Source organism: Lepus europaeus, chromosome 5, assembly GCF_033115175.1.
Source record: "Lepus europaeus isolate LE1 chromosome 5, mLepTim1.pri, whole genome shotgun sequence".
Taxonomy (NCBI): Eukaryota; Metazoa; Chordata; class Mammalia; order Lagomorpha; family Leporidae; genus Lepus; species Lepus europaeus.
Window position 1 is genome coordinate 25,894,807 of NC_084831.1, and position 27,381 is coordinate 25,922,187.

The 27,381-nt window shown below is 53.1% G+C and overlaps 1 protein-coding gene across 1 annotated transcript in view; it reads right to left on the minus strand.

The window, feature by feature from the left end:
• The window catches only part of CSMD2 (CUB and Sushi multiple domains 2), a 615,632-nt gene that overhangs the window by 299,372 nt on the left and 288,879 nt on the right, over positions 1–27,381 (minus strand). Inside the window, exons 6-7 of the mRNA XM_062193240.1 lie at positions 16,352–16,464; positions 2,989–3,066 (exon numbers count right to left, since the gene is read on the minus strand). Coding sequence (XP_062049224.1) covers positions 2,989–3,066; positions 16,352–16,464 — 191 coding nt within the window. The remainder of the gene's footprint in view (positions 1–2,988; positions 3,067–16,351; positions 16,465–27,381) is intronic.

Below are 27,381 nucleotides of genomic sequence, written 5' to 3' on the forward strand. Positions count from 1 at the left end.
GGGTGGGGCCAGCCCAGAGAGACGCAGGCCCCAGGCAGAGCAGGTGGCTCAGGCCAGGCAATAAGTGCGAGGCCCCCCACGTTGCCTTTCTCCAACCTTCCACCTTGCCAGGTGAGTGCCAGTCATTCCCATGGGACCTGGGCCCTTGTTCCCAACCCTTTCCCTTTCCTTGCCAAGCCTCTACCTCTACAGATTTCACATCCTCAACTTAACAAAGCCCTTGTCCCCACCAGTGCAGAAACCTCAGGTCGGGAGAGGAAGATGGAAGCACCGGTGCCGAGGCAGGGCATGCTCCTGCCTCTTGGGAGCCCAAGTGACGGATAGAAGGAAGAAGATAACTGGGGCCAGAGAACCCCAGTGGGTGGGAAGGCTCTGTTTTCAGAAGGTGAGGAAGACACAATTGCTGCTCTATCTGGTTTACCACCAGCCCCCTCTACAGCCTCGCGGGATCAGTCCCTACCGTGGGCTTCCAGACTAACTGCCCACCTTCTTGAGTTGCTGCCTGCTCAACCCTGCCCACAGACCACACCCATCCCGAAGTCCCCGTTGACAGCACAGGGAATCACCCAGCCCCTCGGAGCATGAATGCATGGGTGACTCAGGCCCTAGCTCCTGCCCTGGGAGGCAGACAGAGCAGCAGGCTGAGAGACAAGAATGGGGCTGGACCAATGAGGAGAGACTGCTGCAAAACCCTCTTGCTGAACTACAGCCCTTGACCTACACAGCAGACCCCACGGCCTCCCCTTCAGTCGTGAGGCTCAGGAACCATCCACGGAGTTACAGACCCAGCGGTGACGCAGCTCACACCCGGCCGGTAACCCCCTCCGCAGAGGGCTGAGCAGGCGATGGCAGTCCTAAGGGGAAGTTCAAGGCCCCTAGGAAACAAGCAACCTCAAACCCCAGTGAATGGATTCTTGTACGAATTACATCCCCCCGCCCCCAATTCTCTGTTTAATCCCAGCCTTCACTGCCTATTCAAAACCAGCCCGTGTGCTTCCAGCATTAGGTCCTGGCAGGGTCCCTATGGTGTGGGAAAGGCCATGGTTTCTGCCCAAAGTGAGGAGAGCCATAGACAGCTGGGTGGCCAGGACCAGCGGCCGGGGTCTGTGGTGCCCACTGTCTGGTAAGGGTAGTAAGTGGTATCCACTGCTCCACCGAAGTCCAGGGCAGTTGTCCTCGGGGAATGCGGGCAGAACATAATGGCCAGACACCACCTGCACACATTTGCTCCCTGCCTCCAAGCTGTTGGAATCCCATCCCTGGCCCTTCGGAGGAATCTTAGGAAGGAAAATTTATGCCTTTTTAGTGGAGAGACACACATTTTTTTGCAAAGAGTATTTGCATTATTTCATTAGAATTGGGTTTTTTCATCTTTTCAAGGGAGCGTGGGCATCTTTGCATAGCAAATGAAAACCATGGATTTGCCAGAAAAATCCACCTGCAACAGCTGGTTCATGGGTTGTTGAAGTCCTAGGTTACAAAGACCCAGCTGAGAGCCAACCCACCCTTGGGAAGAAGGCAGGGTAAGATTTTTGCCTTCCTAGTCTCCAGATGTAGCCACTGGGACAACACAACTACCCAGGGATGCATCTGAGATAAACACTTGCACTCCTAAATCCAGGCTATCTCCTTAAGTTTACTGGTGGCTCCAGGATAAAATCGGAAATGAAGTCATGCCTGCCTTGGGTCACCTGGTTTCCTGTGGCTACAGCAAGAGTCTGTGAAGGTCCTGGTCAGAGCTTGAACCTTCTCGGCAGATTCCTAGCCTGACTCTGGACTCTCCAGGGTGCTGCCCCTTCCCTTGACCTCGTGGTCAAGCACAGAAGCAGGGCCTCCTGGCCACCCCTGCCATCCAGTTCTTCAGGCTGGACCATCAGAGATGCAGGTCTCCAACTGCACCTAAGAGCCTGTGGTCCCCTCTCCATTTGGAAGACTCATGAGGCTGGTGCAGGCCCTGTTCAGCTGGGGATCCAACAGCCTCACACCCTCCCTTCTTCTGGCCATAGCCACCAGCACAGAGCTCTGGGACTACCAGGGATCTCCCCTCAACAAGTGCTTTTGGCATCTCAAGGCAAGTGAGCACGCGGAGGGAGAGTGGAAGGGTGAGGGGCAAGGCAGGCACCGACAGGGGTGGGGGGCAGAGTGGGAGAGGGGGAGGAAGGGGGAAGAAAGGAGACAATGTGGAGGCGGAGAGAGGGCTTGAGAGGGAGCCAGGGCAAAGGAAGGGGAGAAGGAAGACCACAGGGTCCGTCACTTGGCACCAGGGCAGCTTCCCTCATTCACCTGCAGGAGGGGGATGGAAAAGGCTCCCTGCTTGCCAGTCCAGCTTCCCAGGGTGACCCAGGACCTTCCCAGGCCCTTCCCATGCTCTTACTCAAAAGCCCCCGAGCACAGCCATGATCAGGTGCTCCTAAGGGCGACACTCCGTAACCACGCCCCAGCATCAGACCCCTTGTCATCTTCCAAACATACATGGCAGGAACAACGTTCTCAAAGATGCCATCTTCCCAGTGCCCAAGCAGGAGCCACCCGGCACATCCCCACCAGCCCGAGAGACAGGAAATGGACCCCTGGAGCAGGTTCTAGGCATTCCCCACCCTCCCCTTCCCAATCTGGCCTTGGGAGCCAGAACTGGGCCCAAAAGCCCCTCAGATCCCAGGCCGAATTATTGACTCCAAGAAGAGGAGCCAGAAAGAGGCCCAACTTAGCAGGTGGAAGTGACTCAAAAGGAAAAATAAAGAGAGAAATGTAGCAGTAATGACTCCCTGGAGTGCAGTTCGAATGGGAAGTGAGGGAGGAAGAGGAAACGGCAGGGAGATGGGTGGAGGAGAGGGGAAGGGCAAGCCCCGGGCTGCTGGCTGGCTGCCGCCGTGCATCCACGCACAGAGGCCGGGGTGCAAGGAAGTCACTCCAGCACCGTCTGGCTTCCCGCTGTCACCGCTTTGCAGTGTGACCACGAGCAAGGGGCCCGGGCGGGCGGACACTTACACACAGACGTCTTCTGGTTGTTGTCTTTGCTCGGCATCAGCTTCACGCCTCGGGACTTCAGCTCGATCTGCTTCTTGACTACAGAGGAAGACAGACAATGGTGTGAGCTGTCTGCTGTGGGCAGGGACAGGAGTCCCTCCAGAAGGACCCCCTCTTCACAGCAGCTTGGGGCACTGCAAGGTGGGTCAAAGCCAGGAGCTCCTCTGCTCAGGGACAAGGACACACGAGGCCTAGTGTTCAAGTTCAAGAGGGTCTCAGACATGGGGAAAGCTGCTTTCAGGGCTGGCCCCCAGGGGGAGGCAGAAAAAGTGGCAGGTCTCCCTCCCGGTAGCCATTGAAGGGGTCTGCGATTCTCCGAGTGGCCTCTCCAGATGTCTGAGATGCATCACGAGGACCGACTTCAGTCGGCTCCCAGCTGACCTCACAAGCATCTATGCACGAAGCTGTATACTGCCCTTTGCACCTGCCTGTTTACGGGTTCTTGCCTGACCCATCCCTCACTTTTGTTTTGTTTTGTTTTAAACAGAAACATTTATTTGAGATACAGAGAGAGAGAGAAAGAGAGAGAGGCTACTCCTATTTTCCTAGTTGAACTTCCTAAGTGCTTGGGATGGCTTTGTGAGGGGCTAGAACCAGGAGCCAGGTCTCCCATGTGGGACATGGGAACATAACTACTTGAGCAGTCACCTGCTGCCTCCCAGGATATACATCACCAGGTACACTAGAATCAGGAGCTGGAGCTTGGGATCAAAACCAGGTACATCTTAGCTACTAGGCCGAAAGCCCACTCCATGCCCTGGCCAGCTTCTGAACCAGCCATGACCGGGGAGGGTAGATTGGGTTATGGGCCCAAGCTGTCATGCTTTCCATTATCCACACCTTACAAAACGTGATCAGGTAGTTCCTCCCATTATAGACCTGGAGCATTTGGATTTGGCCATGTGTCTTTGAAAACACCTGGCCCTGACATGCCACAGGCTTGAAAAACACCTTCTGGATAGGGCTTGCCCTCTTGCATCCCTGGCTTCACTGTGAGAAGATTCACTTGGTTCCAGGAGGAGGAGACACATGTGGGGCCGAGCCCGTTGGCCCAGCCGAACACAGCCCATGTCTGCCAACCTATTTTACGGGCGGGCAAGCTGAGTCCCAAGGGTCACCAGGTGGGCCGGTGCCTGTCTCAAGTGGGACCCTGGGGGATTAAAGACAATGTTTACCCTGTCCATAATTCATCAGTTCACCCAAAAGCACAAAAATGTGTCAGTGCCAGAACTGTACAATCTCCAAGGCCTTTCCTCCCTTCCTGTCAATGTCCTTTGGTCTGACTCCTCTGTTCCCCAAACCATGCTCCTGGATTCGGGAGAATTCACCCCATCTCAGGGTCTATGCCTTGGTGTGTCTGTGCAATTCCAGATCTGCTATGCTGTCTTCCAGCTGACCCCTGCTCAGAGTGACACCCAGCAGTAGCAATCACAAGCGTGACCAGGCACTTCCTGTGTGCCAGGCCCGGGTGTTTGGTGAGCTCTTTATTCAGCCAGCACCCTTGACTCCTCTCTGTCACATCCACACAAATCCTCCCAAATGTATCTCCAGGGCAGTCTCTTCCCACAGCGTCCACGTGGCCCACGCTCTGGCCTACACCTCCAGTACATCTGCCCTTGTTGCCGTGACCTCTGGCCTGCACCCCATGCCCTGGTGTAGATTGTTCTCAGTGTGAGAGCCGGAGGGGTGCCGTTAGGACATAAACCACACCATGCTCTACCTCTGCTCAGAGCTCTTAGCGGCACTGTGGTTCTCCTGGAGTAACAGCCGTCTTTAAAGGGCCCGCAAGGAGCAGCCTGCCTTGTCCACGACCCCTCTGGCCCTGTCTTTGACCTCCATCATCCTCTCCAGCCTCATACACCTCCTGATGCTCCTACAATGTGCCAGGCATATTGCTTCAGCCTGCAAGCAACCAGGAATGCCGTGCCCAGACATCTCATCCATTTTTCTCTGGAAGCATCTGTGTCAATACCACTTCCTCACTGAGGCCTCCCCTGACTACTCTGTTAAGTCCACACCCCTAGCCCCACTCTCCCTGCCCCTTTCCCTCCTTCATCTCCCAACTTCCCAGTGTTTCCTGATTTTTGCCACCCCCATGTAATGCGAGCTCTATGGAGGCTGAGGTTTTTATCCATTGCTTCATCCTTCAGATTCAGCCATCCCTCACTGAACTCTTCCTCCTGGGGTCTCAGTACTGGAGTAGGGGGCAGGGGAGGGCTATCTGTGACCGTTCCTTTGAGGTTGGCTCTGCAGAAAGGGCTCAGGGCAACTGGCCAAGCTGTAGTGGTGAAGCCAGAGTCTTCAGAGGTTGGAGGAAGGAGATGTGGATGGGGACCAGAGCACCAATGCCACTGCCAGGGGCACCTGCTGCTGGGGTTTGCTCTGTAGCTGCTGTTGGGGGACAGCGAGATGCTCCTGGGCATAAGGAGGGTTATTAGGAGGGAGCCCTGCTTCCTCTTCTGCAGGAGGCATTGGAAAAATGTCTTCTGGCTTCTCTCCCCTCCATGGCCTCAGAAGGAAGCCCCTGGCTTCTCTGTCCAGCCTTTCCACTCCTTCCTCCTGGGAAGAAAGGTCTCACCTGATGGGGCAGCGCTCAGTACTCATGGGGATGCTTTCAGCAGGGGATGTGTCCTTGCTCCCCCCAAGCAGAACTAACTTCCCTTCTTCCTCTTACACTTCTGCAACTGACACGGGCAGCGGCTGATCATGGTGATGGGAATGGAATGAGAAGCAGCCTTGAAAACTACTGGGGCCCCTTAATTTACATGTGGACCTTGTGACTACTGGCTCCTTCGAGCTGTCTCTGAGAGGCTGCATCACCCACGAAGGCACCACACGGCCATCAGCTGCACAATGGAATCCACACAGAACCTTTGTCCTCCGCATGAGAAATGATGTCCCCAGGCTGAGAAATACAGGGCTTGCAGCTGTTGGGACTGGGGGTCCTCCTACAGTCTTTAAAAGATGTGGGAGGGGACTTCTTCCAAAGTCCATAGAACATGCATAAAAGAGAAGTTTATTGTGGTGCAAAAAAAAAAATAGATGAAAATTCCCATACAATATTATAATTTTTTCTATAATATACATTTCCCCTAAACTTTCTGAAGACCCCTCAGATGCAAAGATTTCCAAGTTTTTGCACCCAAATAAACTTCTTTTTTAATTCTGCTTTCCATGAGTTTTGTGAGATCTTTTGGCACATCCAGATCCGTCTGACCCTGACTCAGGCCTGGGGAAGGCGGAGCCTGTGCTTGGCCCACAACGAGCAGAAGCTGACAAACGGTCATGAGACTTCCTTGGATGGGGCTAAGCTCTAGGCCAGAGCCACATGTCAGCTTCCAGAAACCACGTGCAGATGCTAGGGCCTCAGCTTTTGGGCAACACCAGGGAGGTGGGCACAGCCTAACTTGGTTTTTAAACAGTCTGTCCAGGGAGGTGGAGAGGGACCACACTATGGGAAACTAGCCAGCAAATGAGCTCACTGAGGAGCTAGCATGATAGACTTGGACAGACCTGGGCATGAAGGCTCAGAGAACAAGGGCAGTGCTCCCAGTGGATCCCCAGAGTGTACCAGCAACAGCCCCGTCAGAAAGGATGCTCACACGAAGCAGATGGATGGAATCGCAAGAGCCTAGAGAACTTCGATGCGTTTGTTTGTGTTGTTTGTGTACTCATTCATCTGTGGAGTGTCTGCTAGACTTGTGCCAATGATACTACACTGACGCTCTTCTAAACAGAGGAGACTGTAGCAATCAATACAGTAGAGATAAACAGTGCCTGGGGCTGACCCCGTGCTTCCGGCCACATATGAGTGCTTGTTCCTACCCCAGTGCACACACATGTGCACCCATCCAGGTGCACATGCACATTCATGCACATGTGAACACACGGCCAGTCACATACATAACATGTCACACACATGCACATGCTTTTTTTTTTTTTTTTTTTTTTTTTTTACTTATAAGAACAAAGGCAAGATTCCCAAGAGACAAGTGCTGCCTCTAACTGGCTGATGGAAATCTTACTAGGTACATTCATCTCCTCCAAATGATAATGACTACAGGAGACTGCCAGTCTGCTCCATTCATCCTTTATATTCTGGTTAATTACAAGACATTTCCCCGCTGTTGTAAAGGTTAGCGGGACACATGGTACGCATTTAGCTAGAAGAATCTGGCAATACAAATGGTTCTCTAGTCTGCAGCATGAGTTATGGGACTGAGCTAGAGGGAGACAAGGACCTGTTAGGGCGGTGTCTTGAAGGCTCCAGAAGTCAAAAAGGGGATGGGTTATCAAGATTCTTTCCACCCCAATAGATGCAGACTTCCCTCCTGAAGGGTGAGCTCTTCCGTTAATTTCGGTCTCTCCCTTCTCTCTCCCTGCCAAACTGGCTGTCCTGCTGGCTGAACCACCACGACACTCACTCCTTCATCAAATCCAAAGCGTCCAGTCTCAGAAGTTTTCTCCAGTCTGCAGCCTCCTTTCAATGTCGGAGGCCACTCCTGCATCAGCTCTGCCGCTTTTGTTTGGATTTTGTTCATGGATCCATCCTACTCCAGTCCATCTTTTAAAAAGTTACAATGGGTCATGTTTTAAAACTGAAACGGACCTCCCCTTTTTCCTACTTGACAAATTCTTGGGTGTGCATCTTATATTCTGCCCCTCCCAGACCACCTGGTCACCTACTTTGCAGGCTTGCTTCAACTACCCACAGTCCTTTGCCCGATGAGGTTGGTGTGTGGCAGGCACACTGGCTCCTAACCTCACTCAGATTTGTGACAAAGATATAAAGTTTGGTGCAGATGCCTATGGCCTAATGCTTCTTGTAGATGCTACAGTCAGGCCTCTGCAGTCAAAGGGAAGAATGGCGACTTCTGGACAGATGGGGGAGCCTCAGGGTAACAGCAGATGATGTGTGTGTTGCACGCTCAAGAGACTTACAGGATAATATAAAAGTATTGGCACCAGACTCGGTCAGGATGTTGCCAGTACAGAAATGAAGAGGATGGGGTGGCACCACCACTGCTCCAGGACTGGCAATGCTCAATCAGCATGGAAGGCTTAGTGAGGATTAACCAAGATGTTAATCCAGCAGAAACCAGGAAAGGTGCAATGTTGCATGTTGCTGCTGTAATCACCGAACTCAGGAAGCAGCCTAAATCCAGGACAATCCCTGAAGAGATGGCTCAATTTGCCACACGCCTGCAAACGGAGACAGAAATCAGCAACATCATTTCTGATGTAATCACTGAGGCTGGAAGGCAGCATCCCAGCCAAGGACAGAGAGACACTGAATGATGAATTAGAACTGGAAAGCACAGGCACTGACTGGGCTTAAGTCTCTCACTACTTGAACACATCAGAAGTTCAGAAGGGTGAACTGTAGGATGCATAGGATTTCTGGTGTCTACTCTATTGCACCCACTCTTGAGACCGCCACTCCCCACAGGTGTGTGGTCATAATTGCTGAAGACGCTCTCACTGTGCTCATTCTGAACAGGATAAGAGCTGGTATTCAGATTACAGCAGTCAAAGCTCCAGGTTTCGGTGACATAGAAAGAAGCAACAAAAGCTACTGCTACTGACAGGCGATCAGACGTCTGGAAAAGAGAGCTGGGCCCTAAATCCTGAAGATATTCCACTTCATTCCTTAGGACAAGGTGGAGAGGTCACTGCGACCAAAGATGACATCATGTCATACGCAAGGAATCCTTTGAGCAGTTAGGTCCTACTGCTAGTGTCTATGAAAAAGCAAAGAGAACATCTGGCAAAACTTCAGATGGAGTAGCTGTGCTGGAGATTGATGGGGCAAGCGACAGAGAAGGGAAAGCAGAGACACTGTCACTGCTGGACTGAGTGCCGCAGGATCTGCTGGTGAACACAGACAGCACCTGCGTGCTCTGCTTTGGCGCATCTCAGCCTCGGATTCACAGCTCCAGCTCCTGGAGAGCTAACAATCGGCACAGAAATAATTAAAAGCATACTCAAAATTCTGGCAATAGTCACTGCTAAGGGTGCAGGTACTGAAGGATCACTGAGGGTTGAGAAAATTATGCAGAGCTGGTTATGCACCAAGCCCAGGGAGTTTTTGAATATGGCAGGCAAAAAAAAAAAAAAAAAAAAAAAAAAAAATCAGCCTAACCGTAAAAAGTGCTTTGTTGGCTGCTGGTGTTGGTGTGGCTTCCTGGTCAACCCTAGCAGAACTGGTGGCCTCTGGAAGCAAGGCTCTCGCATGGTGGAGGGGAGGGAGTGAGTGTGTGTGTGTGGTGGGGGGAGTGGGGGCGTGTTCTGTATCCTGGAATGGTGCGTGGCCCTTGCTAATGAACGGCTTCCTTAATGGCTTCAGAGAGTTCAGCTGCAGGAAATGACTGGCGGAAGACGCTTAAGGGGATCGCTGCATCCGTCACTTATTGGTTTCAGTTGCCTACACAGTGCTGTTTTCTCTACCTGGAAATTCTTCCCCCCCACCCCCACCCCTTCTCTGCCTTGCTAACTGGTGATAATAGCTAGCGAGGGCCTCACTTGAATGTCACTGCCTCTCTCTAGCTGTCTCTACATCTCTCAGGAAGAATTCACGGCTCTCTCAAGACTATTTGGACCTCTGCTGCTGCTACCCTTATTACTCTGCAATTTCGTTCTCCCAGCTATTGCTCTGTGAGCTCCTCCACGTGCATCCTGGGACAGACAGAGTCATACAGCCCGAGGGTTCTTAACAACAGTCTGATGACTGAATGAGTGAATGGCCAACCATCAGAAGAATGCATGCTTTAAATCTGCTTCCTGGCAAAAGGAGTGAGTTACACTTGAGACCTTGTTGGGGAAGGGATGTTGTATTTTGTGTCAGGCATCGGTAAGAGCTCAGCTTTGTGGGCACCTGGCCCTGGGCTCCTGAGCCAGGTAGCAGCAACCCTGTAATTGGTGCAAAGGCCCCTGGAGGCCTGAAACCTGTAAATGAGGCTGGAAAGAGCTTGGCAACTCAGCAGGCCAACAAGGATAGGACAAAAGAGTCAGAGCTTGGGCCATGGGATGCCAGAGGCATTTTCACTGTGGCCTGCGCTGGTGGGGAAGGCACAAGCAAGAAAGAACACAACATGTTCCTGCAGAAAACAGAAGCCTCTGTTGATGCTATAAAAAGCCTTGAGCATAGTGTACATGCAAAGTGTCTTCAAATGGGTAAGTCATTCAGCAGAACACCGAGACTCAGAGCAGGACGTCTAGAGAGCCAGGAAGACTGTGCTTTTCACGGTGGTGTAGCTTCCAGATCTCAGGCCCTAGGATTGACTTGGCAAGACAGGCAGCGAGAGGGACAGCAGGGCCTTGCTGGGATTTGGCTGAAGGGCAGGCAGCCACCAGATGATGATCATGAGGTTCGAGCAGGGGGCAAAGGCAGGTGTCCGAGCAGGAGCCAGAGCCACAGCCCTCTCCCTCTCATTGCTTAAGGTTTCAACATTTAACAGGGAGGGAGTCAAGGACATTGGTGGGCTACAGGGTCGAGGGTTCCATTTCCCAAGCACCAACCGTGCACCAGGTATCTTTATCAGGATCTCCATGACTTTCCAACAACGTCTACAGATGAGAAGGTTAACAGTGGGCGGGAGCCGTCCTCCCCGCCCAGAAGGCCCCCCAGCAGCTGTGATGATTGTTAACCATTGGATACATCAGGGAGGTGCTTCTCCCCAGCATTCCTGGTAGGCTTGACAACCCCAAAAAGTAAGTAACACCCTTAGAAGGATGAAGATATTCCTTGACTAGAGGCAGAGGGACGGATTACACAACCTCCATGGCTGTAGCTCAGGGTTAGGGAACAGCCAGCCCGCAGGCCATTGCAGGGCCACAGACTCATTTGGCAATGGCAGCTGGGACTCAAAACTCAGTGAGACAACCACAGCTCATTTGCTAAGTGATCATGTTGCGTGGTCTGTGAATTGTGTTGAAGTATCCAATTGGCACTTGGCAGAAAAAAAAGGTCTAGCTTAAGAAACTTCAGGCCTGTGTTAGACAAACACTTCAGCTTCAGGAATCTCACATTTCAACCAACTCTTAGGTCAATACCCACTGCACAAAATCAGGCAACGAGGGACTGCTCCGGCACACATGAAGGTGGAAACTGAGGGCTGTTTGCCCTAATTCCAACTAAAACCCCTAAATTCCAAGAGGAATGAGACAGGGTAGAATGTGCTATGTTGCATGTTGTTTTTTCTAATTTGTTTTTTTTTTTTTGTTCCCCTGGGGAAAAACGCCCATCAATACAATGAGGCACTGGCAATTATTAGCTCTGAAGCCACATAAATCACTCAGCCCCCACCCAACCAGCTGCTGGTGGAATCACTTGGTCTCCAAGGCACTCACTTGGAAAACCACTCTTTGGTTCCATCGTCTCATGTTAAGCATGGGGGAGGGGAATGGTGGTCTCAGCTTCTACTCTGGCCTGAACCTTTGACACCTGTCTCTAGCCTAGACTCTTCTGCCCTGAGCTACAGGCCCACAGAGTAGCCAACTGCCTGCCGGAGGGGTCCCCCAGTGCCCCAGAGTCCATCTCTCTGTGCCCAGTCCATCCTGGCTAGTATGTGCACAGTATCCCTCTTCTCAGTCAAGCTAGAAGTCTAGGCTTCCTCCTGGACTCCTCCCTCTCCTCCCCCCAAGCCCCTCCCGCTCCCATCACATCTAAGCAATCCTGAGTCTGGTGGGGTTCACCTTGCAAGTCTCTCCTCTTGGCTGTCTCCTCCTCTCCAGTTTTTCTCCCGCTTCCTAAACCCTGGTGATGGCCACTGAATTCTCAAAGCTTCCTAACCGAGCACCCGACTGTCATTCTTGAGCACAGCTCTTTCTGAAAAATAATAAATAATAATCAAATGTGGTCGTGTCTCTCCTCTTGCTCGACACTGCTGGTCACCTCCCATGGAAGACCCACAGAATCAGGCCTGTCCTTACTGAGCTGTCAAGGGACCCAATCCTGTCCCGGCAGTGCTAAAGCAGCCGTAGATGAGGCACAGGTGAATGAGCGTGCTTGTGTTCTAATAAACCTTTATTTATGGACACTGGAATGTGAATTTCTTACAATTTTCCTGTGTCGCGAAATATTATTGCTCGATTTCTTTTTCTTCAAGCCTTTTAAGATGTAAACCCATCCTTCATTTGGGAGGGGGAAGGCTGGAACTGGCCTGGGAGTCATGCTCTTGACGCGCGTAAATATTTGTGGTTCCTTAGACTTAGTCATTTCACACTTTCTTGACTTTGCTCGGCCCGAGAGGCTTGGTCCTGTTGTCTGTCTGGCACCTCTGAGACCCACACTCGAGTCACGGCTCCTCTCACGCTCGCTCTTTCCCTCTCTGGCTTTCCTTAAGTCCTTCCAGCAAAACTAATGGCCCCTTTACCTCTAGTCCTAGAACTCTTACTCAGGCCCCAATTACAGCTCTTAGCACACTGTATAGAAGTTCTAAATTTATGTGTGTGCCTCTTTAACCGGTTCTCCCTGACAGCAGAGATTGGCCTGGGAGTGTTCACCCTTCTACGCTGTCCCACAGTAACGCCACACCAAAGATGCTCTTTCAGATACAAATGCTGGCCTTCCAGCTTAAGTTGGAGGTGGAGCCCAGCCAGAGCACTGACTTCCTGTCCATCAAACCGTGTCTGGCCAAGAACACCCCTAAATTCCGGCTGGAATGAGACAGGGTAGAATGTGCTATGTTGCATGTTGTTTTTTCTTTTTTAATTTGTTTTTCTGTTCCCCTAGGGAAAAACGCCCATCAATACAATGAGGCACTGGCAATTATTAGCTCTGAAGCTACATAAATCACTCAAGTCTCGAAGGCCTCCAACCTGAGCGTGCGTGAAACGGATGCCACGGGGATGATTCTCCACCTGCCCTTCCAGGTCATTCTCCGAGCTTCTGTGCCCTACTCTGTGCCCCAGAAGGCTGACCTCTGTGGGTTGCTCAAGAGTGAGGAGACCCGTGGGTAACGCCAGGCAGCCTCGCTGAGCACAGAACAGCAAAGCGGGGCCTCTCTTCCCCTGCTTCTGGCTGGCGGGCACACAGGGACTGGAGGGAGAGCCCAGCTTCTGACCCTCGGGGCCTCCTCCTCCTGCTCTGGCTGCTGCCTCCCAGGCCCCTTTCTCCTGCTCTGTGGGTTGGCAGGAGCCCTTTAGGACTGCCTGGGTGCCCCTCTTCCATGGTTCCAGCTCTTGCTCCTCCACCCCTGGAGATTTAAAGCCTCGTGCTGGTAAAGGCCAAGCTGCCCTTTCATCCCTGTGGCCCTGGCTGTCCCTGTGGGTTCCTTGAAGCCCAGCCTCACCTCCGTAAATGGTCCCTTCACTAAAGCCCCTTTGGTTCAAGCCATGAGGCATCCTGGCCACCAGGTCCATAGTGCTGGGGCTGAGGACCCCTGCTTCATGCGGCCACCAACCGAGTCACTAAATGACCCCACGTTCTATCCTTGCCCATGGGCCCTTTATCTGGAAAACACTAGAAAAAGGAGGTTCCGGAGGGCGGGGTGGGGAGAATCACTTATTAACACAATCACGGTAATGAAGCCGCCCAGATGAACACTTCTGAGGTGCAAATCCTGGCTCCACCATGCTCTGAACGAGACTGCGAGCCTGCTCGGAACTCTGACTCCCTTCTCCCATCTGCGAAATGGGCTCCTAACTGTACCCGCTTCACACAATCGCAGTCAGGATTGAGCAAAGCCACCAGGGCTGAGTGTCTGCCCCCTGAAACGCTGGCACGCACTGACCCATAGAAGCCTGCCCAGGCTGTGTGAAAGGAGACCGGTGCACACAACCAAACCTGTGACTGCAGGCTGTTCCCTGCTACGGGTCTGTGAAATTAATGTAAAGGTGGAAACTGGCGTTAAAACAAAAGGAAAAAGACATATTCAGGATGCATCGCGGAGTGACTCAGGGCTGACACCACTTGGTGACATTTCGTTTTCGTTCTATAGATGCAGGTGTGTACGGGGTTCTGATGGAAAATGTAAGTTTTCTCTCCACACTGGGCTGAGATGAACAAAACAAAGTGTAAAAGCTACTGGTCAAGCAGGGAAAGGCAGATACTCAAAGCCCAGTAACAGGAGGCCCGCGATACGGCAGATCTCATGGTAGCCTGTGAGGCAGTTATGGCATCTACATTTACACGCTGTGTGATCTTGGGCTAGTACACAACCTTTCTGAGCCGCAGATGAGAAAAATAGGAACACATATGCACGCACTGCACTACGGAGAGGGATGCATGGAGCAGCAGACACACCCAGCCCAGGGCCTGGTGCACAGCAGGCATGCAGTCCATGTGTGATCTAGGGACTGCGTGAGCTGGGGTCTTGCTACCTCCTGTCTGGCTCCAACCCTCAACCTAGGGTGCGGACAACTGGGCTCGAACTGTTAGAAACACCCAGCACTTATTTAATCAGGTGAGACTGACACACTCAGCTATGCACTTCTAGTCTGGAAAACACAACAGAAGGATTCAGACAGGTGCTTCACTCACACGAAGGAGGCCCAACCTCAACGGCCAGAAACCATCTCCTGGAAAATTCTCAGCATGAGAACCTTGGGCAAGTCGGTCTCTTGTTTATTTCATAGACATTCCGCACGTGTCTACTACCCAAGGCTAAGTAACTGAGGCCGTTTATAGACGGTTCAGACCTAGGAGGTTATTGCCTCTGCCCCTAGAACTGCTTTCACCCCTGGCTCCACCCAGAGAGCCTGGCCCAGGCAACTCAAAGAGGGGATCCACTCTGACTAGCTGGTGCTTGGCCTCAGAGCCCTGGGCTTCATATACATAGGGGCTTAGACTTAATAAGTGCACAACATAAGTTCATAGTCAGTCCATTAAAACCCACACGGATCTGAGCTCTGTAATGGTCAAAGGCTTAACTAGCACATTAGGAAGCAATCCTTGGTGTTTATAAATGTTGAGTACTTTGAATGAGACGGAACATCCTCCTCCACACCCACGCATCCCTGGATTTTGGGGATCTCCTCCAGCTGCAGAGAGCTCCGCCCTTAGGGCGAGCCCACTCCCAGTAACGGATGGCTCCCGGCTGAGGCAAGTGTTCATCACAGGAGCAGAAATCTGCTCACCTGCGAGTCCCACCTGCCACTCCTGGTCTGAGCCCTTCCCACCAGCCAGCTCCCCCCCTCCCCCACTGCAGCATCTAAGCTCTGAGGCCCCCTGAAGTGACTGCCTATGTCTGTAATGCCTTTGGGGTCCAGATGAAATGGAAAGAGCTGACGTGTGGGCTGCTCTTCCAGTTTGTGCCAAGAAGGTGCATGAGCCAGGGGACTGGCGCTGTGGTATAGCTGGTAAAGCCGCCACCTGCAGTGCCAACATCCCATATGGGCACTGATTCAAGTCCTGGTTGCTCCTCTTCTGACCCAGCTCTCTGCTATGGCCTGGAAAAGCAGTAGAAGATGGCCCAAGTGTTTGGGCCCCTGCAGCCACGTGGGAGACCTGGAGGAAGCTCCTGGTTCCTGGCTTTGGATAGGCCCAGCTCTGGATGTTGCAGCCATTTGGGGAGCGAACCAGCAGATGGAAGATCTCTCTCTCTCTCTCTACCTCTGCCTCTGACTCTCTGTAACTCTGCCTTTCAAATAAGTAAATAATTAAAAAAAAAGACAGTAGTCTGGATGGCCTTGGGAAACTGGCATGAGTTCTCTGAGCCTCAGCTTCCTTGTCCATAAAATGGGGGTGGTGACACTATCGACCTTGCAAGGTGACAGTGAAGATTAAATGAGATGATGCTCATCGAGCACCTAGCACTGTTCCTGGCTCTTAGAAGGCAGTGCAGGCTGCACGATCCAAGAAATGTCACTTTCCGAGGCCGGCATTGTGGTGCAGTAGGTTAAGCCACTGCCTGTAACACCAGCACCCTATACTGGAGTACTGGTTTGAGTCCCAGCTGCTCTGCTTCTGATCCACCTCCCTGCTAATGCAACTAAGAAGGTGGCGGACGACTCAAATGCTGTGCCTCTGCCACCAGCGTGGGAGACCCAGATGGAGTTCCAGGCTCCTGGCTTCCACGTGGCTCAGCTCCAGCCACTGTGGTCATTTGAAGAGTGAACCAGAAGATGGAAGATTGCTCTTTCTCTCTCTCTTTCTCTCTCTTCCTCTCTGTCACTCTGCCTTTCAAATAAATAAATAAATCTTTTTAAGAAGTTACTTCCTGGTGCAAAAGCCACAAAGGCAGATGTAGAGAAGCAGAGAGGAACAGACAACAAAGGCAAGGGAGCTGTGAAGCGCACCAGAGCCAGTCTGGGCCAGGATGCACGCTCCAGGGTGATGTCTGCCGTCCCCCGAGGCAGCCCAGCAGTCCAGGGCGCCACCTACCTTGGTACTGGGCGCTGAAGCCGCGCTGTCGGTGGTTGCCGTCCGATGTGAAATGCAGCCGCAGCCAGTTCTTGCTGCTGATGACTGGGGCTGGGAGGCTGGCTCCAGTGAACCTGTGGGGACAGAAGACAAGGGAGTCAGGGCCCAGAGCTAGGGAAGAAGGGGCCTAGGCACCCAGAAGGCTCTCCACCTCCCACCCAGTCCAGCCCTGAAGCAGGGCAGGAGGGCTCTGCTGCTCCAGCCACCTCCAGTGATCTGGGGTCCGAGCTGCCTGGATGCATACCCATGGCCTCATCCCACCGCTGGGTTTCTCTGAGATGCTGTGAGGAGGGGCCTGAGTCTTTAGCCTGGAGCAGAGGTGAAACACCCCCTACTCATTCCTCTCCTTTCCCGCTTCCTAGGTCTTTGGCTTTTTTTTTTTTTTTTAAATTAAGATTTATTTAAAGAGCAGAGTAACAGAAAAAGGGAGACACAAAGAGCGAGCTTCCATTTGCACTCCCCAAATGGCTGTAATGGCTGGGTCTGGGTCAGGGCCAGGCTGAAGCCAGAAACGCCCACCACCTGCTATGTGGGTGGCAGGAGCCCAATCACTTGGTGATCTTCCGCTTTTTTCCCAGGCACATCAGCAGGGAGCTGGACTGGAAGTAGAGCAGCCAGGACTCAAACCAACGCTGGCATGGCAAGTGGTGGCTTAACTCACTGTGCCACAATGCCAGCCCCGGTCTTCACCTTTTCTGTTCAGGAGAGATCCACCTGCACCCCTTCTCCAGCACCATCCACGCCACCTGAGACATCTTCTGGAAGCTCATTTCTAGGATTACACTGTGATGTGTCCCCCTTGACACCCTAGAGTTTAATTTCCACTGCAAGGTATGAAGAGGGTGGAACGGTAAGGAGACTCTGGGGTTTGGAGGCGGAGCCTTAGGTTGTTGGGGTGGGGCCACCGTGATTGGATGTTGATGGCTTTGTAAGAAGGGAGAGACAGAGACCAGAGGACACACACACACACACATACCTCTCTCACATTCACACACCCCACCTGGATTGTGCCAGCAAGAAAAGTGGTCCCTTGAGCAGGACCCTAAGCCAAAAGAAACTTTCCCTATGACTCATCTCATCTATGTGTTAACTGCAACAGAAAATGGACTAAGAGATCCCTATGATATCACATCACTGTGAAAGCCCTTCTTACTCTTAGAGACAAAGACAAGGAGAAACAGAAACAGAGAGAGGTCTTCCATCTGCTGGTTCACTCCCCAAATGGCCACAATAGCCAGACCTGGGCCAGGCTAAAGCCAAGAGCCTGGTACTCCATCCGGGTCTCCCACGTGGGTAACAAGGAGCCCAAGCACTTGTGCCTTTTCTGCTGCCTTCCCAGGCACATTTGCAGGGAGCTGATTGGAAGAGGAACAGCAGGGACTCGAACCGGCACTCATACCGGAAGCTGGCATTGCAGACGGCGGCTTAACCTGCTGAGTCACGACACTGGCCCCCATCCTTGGCTTTGAAGGACACAGATCTGGGTTCAGACCCAGACTTACCAGAGAACAATACTGTTCCTGAGAGTCTGTGGGAGTCAATGGGAACCCCGGTGGGCACAGCTCCAGCCCAGTACTGACCCATACTAGCTCAGTAAACATAGTTTTCCTTCCTCTTTCATAGTGATGCTATAGCACTTTATTCAGATTATGAATCAGTCCTCCTGGTGTGTGTGTCTCCCTAGAGGGAGCAAGGGAGGCCAGTGGTAAGGAAGCCTGTGCCATGCAGGTAACCGTGTCTGCGAAATGGGGACAACGCTAATGGCTCCCGTAGAGGGCTGCAAGGGCTAGGTGAGATAATCCACCCGGAAGCCCTCAGCCGCGTCCCGGGCAATGGCAGCCGCTGCTTTATTCCGGATCCTGGCTCCCAACCCCCAACATGACACTCGTGCAGAGCAAGCGTGTCAGGGTTCCAGCAGGAGACAGCGGCACAGCCATAAGAGGACGAGCCCGAGTGTTGTGAGTGACACCAAGCAACGGCAAGGCAGGCTGTAGGGAGAACTCCAGGGAGGGGGCAGCAGCCTGGGACCGGGAATGGGGGCGGGCGCTCCTTAGCTTACTGCCATGCTCCACTGTGGGGTGGCAAGGCGAGGGAGTGGCTATCTGTAAACAGACGGCTGTATGAAAAAGCCAGCCTCCAGGGGCTGCAGCCCTCTGTGAGAATCCCAAGGCAGGGAACGAGCAATGACGATCCAGAACTCACTCCCCTTGCTCTCCTCCTCCAGTCTCCTGCCGATGTTCCCGCTGATCCAGCCCCACTGTGAGCCAAAAGGCATGGGAGCATCCTGGTGCTGCCCTGAAGGGTGAGTCTCCCCAGGCCCGGGGCAGGGAGACCTGGAGGCCTCCACGGAGGAGACCGGGCAGAAAACGTCTCCATAAATATGCATTAAACACGGGAAGCAGCCGAGGAGGAGTCACACCCTAGGAAACTGAATTTTTACTATAATAAAAATGCTGACACACACCAAACTCCAGGAATATAAGCCATACTCGTATGGTAAAAACTATTATAAAAACCAATTACTGTATTTCGCCAGGTCCCATTTAAAATAGTTTATTATAAGGTGAGTCATTTAAGTGTTCCAAGGAGCCACAAATTGTATTGTGGACTTCTTATCCCCCAGGCCAAATTCAATTCTATCTCATTGACAAAACCTGCAGGCTATTTACATAAGGGAAGTGGACACGGGGAGAATTTACCTGAATAATTCAGAACCCAGGCTCTCCATCCCAACATGGAAGGACCGCAGGGCTCGAAGTCCCTGGAGCAGGACGGGGTGAGGGCGCAGGGCTGAGCCCGGAAGTCGCTGAGAGCCCCTGGGCGGGACTTCCGGGTTGGCCTGGCCGCAGTGGCCTCTGGGTGGCCGGTCCCCACCCCGCGCCCACGGCTTCCAGCCGCAGGAGCTCCGAGCTTTGCTCAACGCCCAGTGCTGGGTCTCAGGGCGTCTCTGCGGGGCTCCGGCCCTGCCCCTGTGGGCATGCGCACTGCAGAGCAGGTGTGGGGCTCTGAGGTGGCGGGGTCCCCTCAGAGTCCGCCATTGAGCCGCTGCGCCGCTTCCTTGGCGCTCCCTGACAACGGCGACCGACAACTGCCAGTGCCGGCAGCCACGTGGAGGACCCTGGGTCCCAGCTTGTCCGCTGTGTGTGCGCCGGACCGCGGCTATCACCATGCTCGGCGTGGGCCTAGGCTTGGCCAGGGAAGCAGAGCAGCGGCTCCCGGGGCTGGGGCCCAGGCGAATGCGGGGACCTTGGGGCTGGGGCCCTGCCCTGGGTCTCGCACGAGCTGTTGACCAGGTGGGATGGGCTCCTTTGTCAAAGCAACAAACTGTCCATTTGAAACACAGATTCTCATTTTATCTACATTATGCCTTACAAAACCAACCCCCAATGGTCCCGACCCTTAGAGGGGAAGACTTCATTGTGACCTAGGACACCTTCAGAAACAGTGCATGTCGCCTCCTCCACCCCCTCCTCTTCTCACCTCCAGGTGCTTTGCACTCCGGCCACATGGGTCTCCTTGTTCAAAGCTGGCCAGGTCTGCTCCTGCCTCAGGGCCTTTGCACATGACATTCCCGCTGCCTGCTAGGCTGGCTCTTCTCCCAGACCTCTGCCTGGCTCGCCCCTTTGATCAACTGTCACTTGCTCATCAAAACCTTCCTAGTCTGAGTCTGCTGCCTGTCCATCTTGAGTGTACCCTGGCCGGTCCCCAGTACACACACACTGATGTTCTGTCAACCAGGAGAGCAACCGTGTCCTGGAACACACAGCTCTTCGGTGGCTCCCTGCCTATTTCACTTCCGCTCTTTATGCCCTTTGTGGTCACACCATGAGGCTGCACAGAGAAGCAAAGAACCTCGCTCAGGGTCACACGCCTCTTGAAGGGCAGAGGTGGGATTCAAACCCGGCCCACCCCGTGCACAGCCCATGTTCTGAGCCACTGCACTGACTGAGACACACACATGTACATGCATGCCGAAGGAAGGCAGCAGCTGCGGCCGGCTCCCGTTCTGATCCTGCTCGTCTCCCTCCCCCTGCTTCCACCCCCAGCATCCTCTTTAATTTTGCTTCCTCTTACAATCATAATTAAAGGAGAGAAACACAAAGAGAGAGGCTCCCCTCTGAACCTTTCTGTCCACATTAACTTCACTCTGGGGGGCTTGGGGAATTCCAAGTTCGCCCAGTAAATTGCTATTGCAGTACAACATAAAATGTGTTTAAGCAATTACTCTTTTTTTCCTCCTTCTTTTTGGTAAATTGACTTCCGTTAAGTGGGGCTTCATTAATGGAATCTGACTTAGAATAAAAACATCACTGCCTTTAATGCATGTGGTTGACGATGGAGAAAGTGGCTTTGAGGTCCTCTGCAGAAGGCTCTGGAGCCTTCCCTTGGTCACAGGAGAGCTTGGGGCAGCCTTCGTGGAGAGCACTGCTTCCTAGAAGTTGCTCGTGTGGTCAGGACGCTGGGGCGTCCACGGGCAGCCCCCACAAGTGGACAGCAGTGACTCTCGAGGACTTTCCTCCGATGAGAAGCCGAGGAGGAGGGGGAGTGTCAGGAGAGCTTGGTTTAGGAAATCCCAGAATCCCTAAAACCCAACGTCCGCAGGAGAATTTCCATTCATCCGCTCACCAAGCTCATGGGGGCCGCTCCCACTGTGGTGCCCCCGAAGTGGGCGGTCCTGCACAGCCACAAGCTGTCCCATGCCGCTGCACCGTCTCCTCCTCCGAGCAGTCCCCACTCCTTCTCGGTTGACAGCATCTGGCTCCCATGCTCCCAGAGCACCTCCTGAGAGTGTTCTATATTTTTAGAAAATTTTTACTTATTTATTTGAGAGGCAGAGTCTCAGACACAGGGACAGATGGAGAGAGAGGTCTTCCATCTGCTGGTTCACTCCCCAGATGGCTGCAACGGCAGGAGCTGGGTCAATCTGAAGCCAGAAGCCAGGAGCTTCTTCTGGGTCTCCTACATGGGTGGCAGGGGTCTAAGCACTTGGGCCATCTGCTGCTGCTTTCCCAGGCCACAGCAGAGAGCTGGATTGGAAGAGGAGCAGCTGGGACATGAACCGACACCCATGTGGTATGCCAGTGCTGCACATGAAGGCTTGGCCCACTACACCACAGCACCAGCCCCAAAGTGTTCTCTCTTAACGAAGCCATGTCCATGGCCTAGGTCTGATCCAGGGGTGAAGCCCTTCTGCATCCCAGTTCCCATCATAAAGCATCCCGCCATCACCAAGGCTGGCCTGGGAGAATGGGGAGTAGGGGCGGTGCCCACTGTCTTATCCCCTCCCAAGCTCTTTTCCCTTGCCACCTGCCACCTCCTCTCCCTCCTGGCAATAGAGGATACTAGAATGTGACCAGGGAATCCGCTTTTGGAGATGTCTTGGCCAGCGGCCGGCTAAGGGTACCAAGGCCACTGCTGGGGGCTGAAGCCTGCTCCCCTTGCCCCAGCCCTACCCAAGCTCCTGCTATCTTAGAAGTGAAACTTTGCTGACAGCCCTGATGCCCAGTCTCATCACAGATGCTTCCCATAATCTGTTTCTCATTAGTCAAATTCCTAGGACTCTTGTTATATCAAGATAAACCCTTTTCTCAAGACAATTCCATGAGTTACACATTTTCCAGGAACTGGGTACGTGCCTGGAAAATGCAAGTCTCTGCTGGACATGGGCACCCCCCTCCCCCGTCTCCACTTTGTCTTTCCAAAGCAGCCCCCTGACTCTGTCGCATGGCGGTGCCTGTCCACTCCACTCATGCAGGCACCTATGAGCCACACTACACAGATTCCACTCTCGGTCACCTGCTATGTGTTGTGGTTGCTTACTAGGGCTCTGAACAAACTATGCTTCTCCCTAACCATTCCTGCACCTTAGGGCACCTTCTCCCCACAATCTGTCACATCTCAGCTCACATCCTCCCTGGGCCCCCACGGCCAATTTTGGCCAAGACCTCATCATCTTCCATGTGAACTGCAGCCACAGCCCCTGACCTGCCCTCTGCCTCCAATCTATCTCCGTACTCAGCATGGGTATTGATCAAGTTCCTGCCATGCTGGAAACCCAGCAGCCAAGGGTGAGTCCAGTGACCCCAAAATCAAGTTCAAACTTTTTAATGCCTTCCCACTCTGGTGACATTGACTTTGAACACCAGCAACAGAGTGGCTGATGCCTGCCGGAGCCTCACAAGCACTCACACGTGTCCATGCTTTTGCATATGCTGTCCCCTCTATCTGGAGTGCCCTTCGCTGCTGCCACACCTGGCTGCCAGGGGATGTATCACTGAGGCCAGAAGTCCAACTCAGTGTCCCTTTTCCTCCCACTCTCCCTGTCTCCTTCCACCATGATGGACATATCAAGATGGACTTGACCATCTTCCCATCTCATGGAAAGCAAGCCCCATGAGAGCCTGAGCAGGGCTCTGTGTCGGTGTCTCCAATGACACAGCACAGTGCCGGGCACTCAAAGCTCCATAGCACAAGCCTGCCTGTGGTGCCAATAATGGCTCACTGAGTCACAGCCATCCCCATCCATTCATTTCCAACTGTGCACGACTGCTCCCACACTACACTAGCACAGCTGAGTAGCAGTGCCAGGGAATAACAGCTTGCAAAGCTAAAAATATTTATTTCCTGGCCTTTTACAGAAAAAAAAAAAGTTGGTTGACCCTCTACCATAGAAACCTCACAGATGATGCAGTTAGATTGGAAATTAAAATTTAATTTCCAAGTACCGAATCATGAAAGGGCATATGCATAGGTTAAACATTGCAGTAGAATGTAAAATACACCAGTGGCCATTTGTTTGCTGCTCAATTTAAGGCAAAACCAGGCCAGGGCCCTTCCTTGGACCATGGGTCTGGTGGCCACATGGTCTGTCTCAGATAAACTACAACCCCAGTGCATCATTGTTGTCTGCAGCTCATCCAGCCCAAAGATACATATGAGGCACCCACTGTGCGCCCGTCATTGTGCGGGGCACTGGGGATGCTTCTGCCCTACTCCCACCTCCATGGAATTGCCCAGTGGGTGGGTACAGTGGTCTCACTCACATACACACCTCCTCTTTAGGAAGCAGTTCTTTTGAAGAGACTCTCCTTTATGGAGTCATTCCAAAGCATTCAATTTCGTTGCCATAGCTGAGACTATATTTCCTTTCACACTCATATTTCATCAGTTTATGTGATGTTTAATTTAAATCACATAATTACAATAACAAGTATGACTGGCACTGAGAGAGCTGGCAACAAACCCAATTGATTCTCAGAAAGTGCAAGACTCAGCTGGGGGGAGCAGGAGCGCATAGGCGTTGAGGATGGGGGTGGGAGACAGTTTGCTGGCAGCGGGTACTCAGGGTGCAGTGGGCACCAGACAGGAAGATCTGCTGAGGCCATGGGAGCCCCAGTGAACCCAAGAGGTCGCTTGGCAGGAGATGGGCTCACACACTTTTATCATACGTGTTTGGGAATGAATGAATAAAATGAAAAAGCCAATGGCGCCACCAGCTTTCAGTGATGAGGCATCTTTATCAGTTACATCCCTTCTGCTATCAGGAGTGGGGACCAGCCCATCTCAGAATCGCTGAGGACTCCAGACATCATCTAGGTCTAACCCCAGCCACAGCACTCTTTTTTTAATGATCTATTTGAAAGGCAGAGTTGGAGAGAAAGGGAGGAGGCAGGGAGGGAGGGATAGAGGAGTTTTCTATCTACTGGTTCATTTCCCTAATGGCCACAAAGGCAGCAGGCTGGGTCAGACTGAAGCCAGGAGCCTGGAACTCCATCAGGGTCTCCCACATGGGTGCAGGGGCCATACTTCTACTTTCTTGGGTAGATTAGTAAGGAGCTAGATCAGAAGTGGAGCAGCCAGGACACAAAAACTGGCCATACGGGATGCCAGTGTTGCAGTTGATGGCTTAACCCACTGTACCACAATGCCAGTCTCCACCACAGCAATCTTGATGTTGGTCAATCACAATCTGTTTTGACCATTGTCCACAATCAAAAACTCACCTCCTGGCCACCTTCTCCCTGGCCACCTGGATCCTCTCCCACCCTTTTTCTAGCTCCTTCCTTCTCATACTCCAGATGTCCAGCCACTGGCTCCAGGACACCTGTCCTTAGCCACTCATTCTGCTTTGCTTCTGCCATGGACCCTGGGATCTGTGCATTCTCTCTGCCTCAGTTCTTGTCTCACCATGCATTGTTCTGGGGTCTGCACCACCCACGGCACTGTGAACTTCCTGAAGACTGGAGTTTTCCCTTTTTTTAAAAATTATTTATTTCAAAGGGTGACAGAGAGAGAGAGAGAGAGAGAGAGAGAGAGAGAGAGAGAGAAAGAGAGAGAGAGAGAGAGAGAGAGACGACATCTGCTGATTTACTCCCCAGGGCTGGATCAGGAGCCTGGAACTCCAGCTGTGTCTCCCACGTGGATGGCAGGGCCTCAAGCACTTGGACCACCTTCCAGTGCCTTTCCAGGTTCATTAGCAGGGAGCTGGATGAGAAGTAGAATAGCCAGGAGTAGAACTGGTGCTCCTATATGGGATGCCAGTGTTGCAGGTGGCAGCTTAACATGCTGCACCACAGCACTGGCCTCAAGTTTCCCTTTATGTTCCCAGTTCTTTCCTCGGTACCTGACAGAGTGTCTGGAAGAAGGCTTGGTTAGTACTACTCATTGGAAGAAGGAATGATTGAATGAGCGAATGACCCCCTGCTGGAGAAAACACAGGGCATGGAGCAAGTGAGCCAGGGGACAGCTCAGAGAGCCTTGAATGCTATGCTGAGCTCATCTTGGCTTCCTGGCATCACACGTCCTCTAGTCCCCAAGCCCTGGCTGCACCCCCGTTCACTCAGCAGCTGCTGGAACCTTCCTGAAGTCCTCTTATTATGCAGAGCAGCCGCCATGGAGGGTGGCGAACAGTGTGGGTGAATACTCCTCCTTCCTCAGAAGCAATTCAATAAATTCCAATTATCAGAGCTCTTTCCTGTTCCCTAATTGCTAGCTCCAGGGAAGCCACACAAACCACGCCAGGTAAATGTTTTTCCTCCAGATGCCCAGCTCTCTGGAGGAGGCGTCTGAGTCTGGGTGTGATGAGGGACAAGGCTCCCGGCCATGTTTGCTGCTGGGATGAGGCTGCATCACCAGCCTCCTGGGTCTCGTGTGCTGGGCAGGGACTTACTGGGAAAATCTGGGCATGACCCGACAGCAGTCCTGCCCTAGGTTTCCCTGAGGAAGTAGGGATGCCTGCACAGCACCCAGAGCAGCTGCTGCACTTGGCTGAGGGGTGAGGACCTTCCTGCCTCCACGCAGGTGCACACTTGATGCCGCAGGGACAGGACAGGGTAAGATCTGAAGGTGAGAACCGGTGTCAGGTATCACACTTTGGGCAAAGGGGCTTGGGTGGATCTCCAACAACCTTCCAGGGTTTACCCAACTTCTCCTGTTCTGTGTCCAGGTCTAAAGCAGGCAGTGCCACTCCCTGCCTCAGCCCACAGCTCCTGAACGTGGCCCACTATGTGCATATATGGCCACAGCTGATTGAATGGGGGTGGCTGTGTGATCCAAGCTGTGGCCAATCCACTGCCGGAGTTTCTATCAGGAAGGTGGTTTCCTGGTGCAGACAAGGGCTGAGCACTTTACATCTCGCAGTGTCGCTGTGAGGACTGCAGGAGAGCAGGGGAGCTCACGGAGCTGCCACTGAGGCCCCTGGAGCACAGCAGTGACAATTAGAGGTCCTGCTGTGTCTCTGAAGCCAGCAAGATGGGCGGGCAACAGCACGGCCATGTGCTGAGCACAGAGCAGCCTAGGGTAGAGAGCCTGGAAGGACTCTGCCCATGTTGAAGTCTTAGCTCCTATTTACTACTGTCTCACTTTGGGCAAGGAAGTGACCTGCAGGGGGCCTGTTTCTCCACCTATCTACTAAGACAACAAGGCCACCCAGACAAGATGCACAGAGAAGCCTTCGGTGTGGTGCCTAGAAACCCCCTCCCCCCCCCCCCCCCCCGGCAAACACTCAGTATTGAGGGTCCACGACAAGAAACCTGGGGGCTAGGTCTCAGTCTGGTGCAGCTAAGTCAAGCAGAGGGAGGGGAAGAGGGGAACAGGGAACCGGGCGAGGGGAGTTCCTGCCTTCTCACAGCCCTCGCTCCCCTCATATCCGGTTAACATTTTACATGCTCACTCTCCAATGGCAGAAATCCACATCAAGTCAGCCTGGAACAGAGGAGGGATGAGCACCTGTTGTAATGCATGGGAGAGCCAGGCCGTAGTTGGCCCAGAGATGCCCAGAGTCAGGAGCTCCAACACCACCAGACCCCTCTTTCCAGGCCCTGGTCTGGGCTGTGCTCCATCTGCCACATCGCAAATGGCAGCCGGTGGAGCCCGGGGCCATGGCTGCTGTGCCCACCTCCCGCACTCAGCCCCTCCCTTCATCACTGAAGACCTCCTCCCAGGCCTCTGACAGGTTCAGCGGGACGACGTGCCCACTCCTGGGGCCGAGGGTGTGTTCCTTGGGAGAACCCCAGCACTGGTTTGGAGACAGCTGTCCACAAAGAGGAACACACTCACAAAAAGGGAGGGTGCTAGGCAGCTAACAGATGTCCACTTCAGCTGGACTGCAAGGCCAGGGCCACTGTCTGCCCTATTCTGTGGCTTCAGGTGTGAGTTTGCCAAAGCCTGTAAGGGGTATACACAGGTCACTGTGGGGGTGCCCCTGTCCACAAGACTGCTGGACTGGGTGCTGACACCCAACTCAGCTTCTGGTAGCCTCTGCCCTTGGCAGTGGACCCAGGCTCCGTGTGAACCTGCAGGTGCTGGTGAGGCTCTGTGGGGTTGCCCCAGCCAGTCTGCCTGCTGCACACACAGCATCCCACAGCCTGTAGAGAACTCAACTGGATCCACGCGGAATGAGCGCACCTGAATCCAGGTAAGGGCTGAGGCGCAGACAACTCGCTCTCCTTCACCGGCTTCCCTTCTCCTGAACTGCCTGGCCTTGTTCCTTC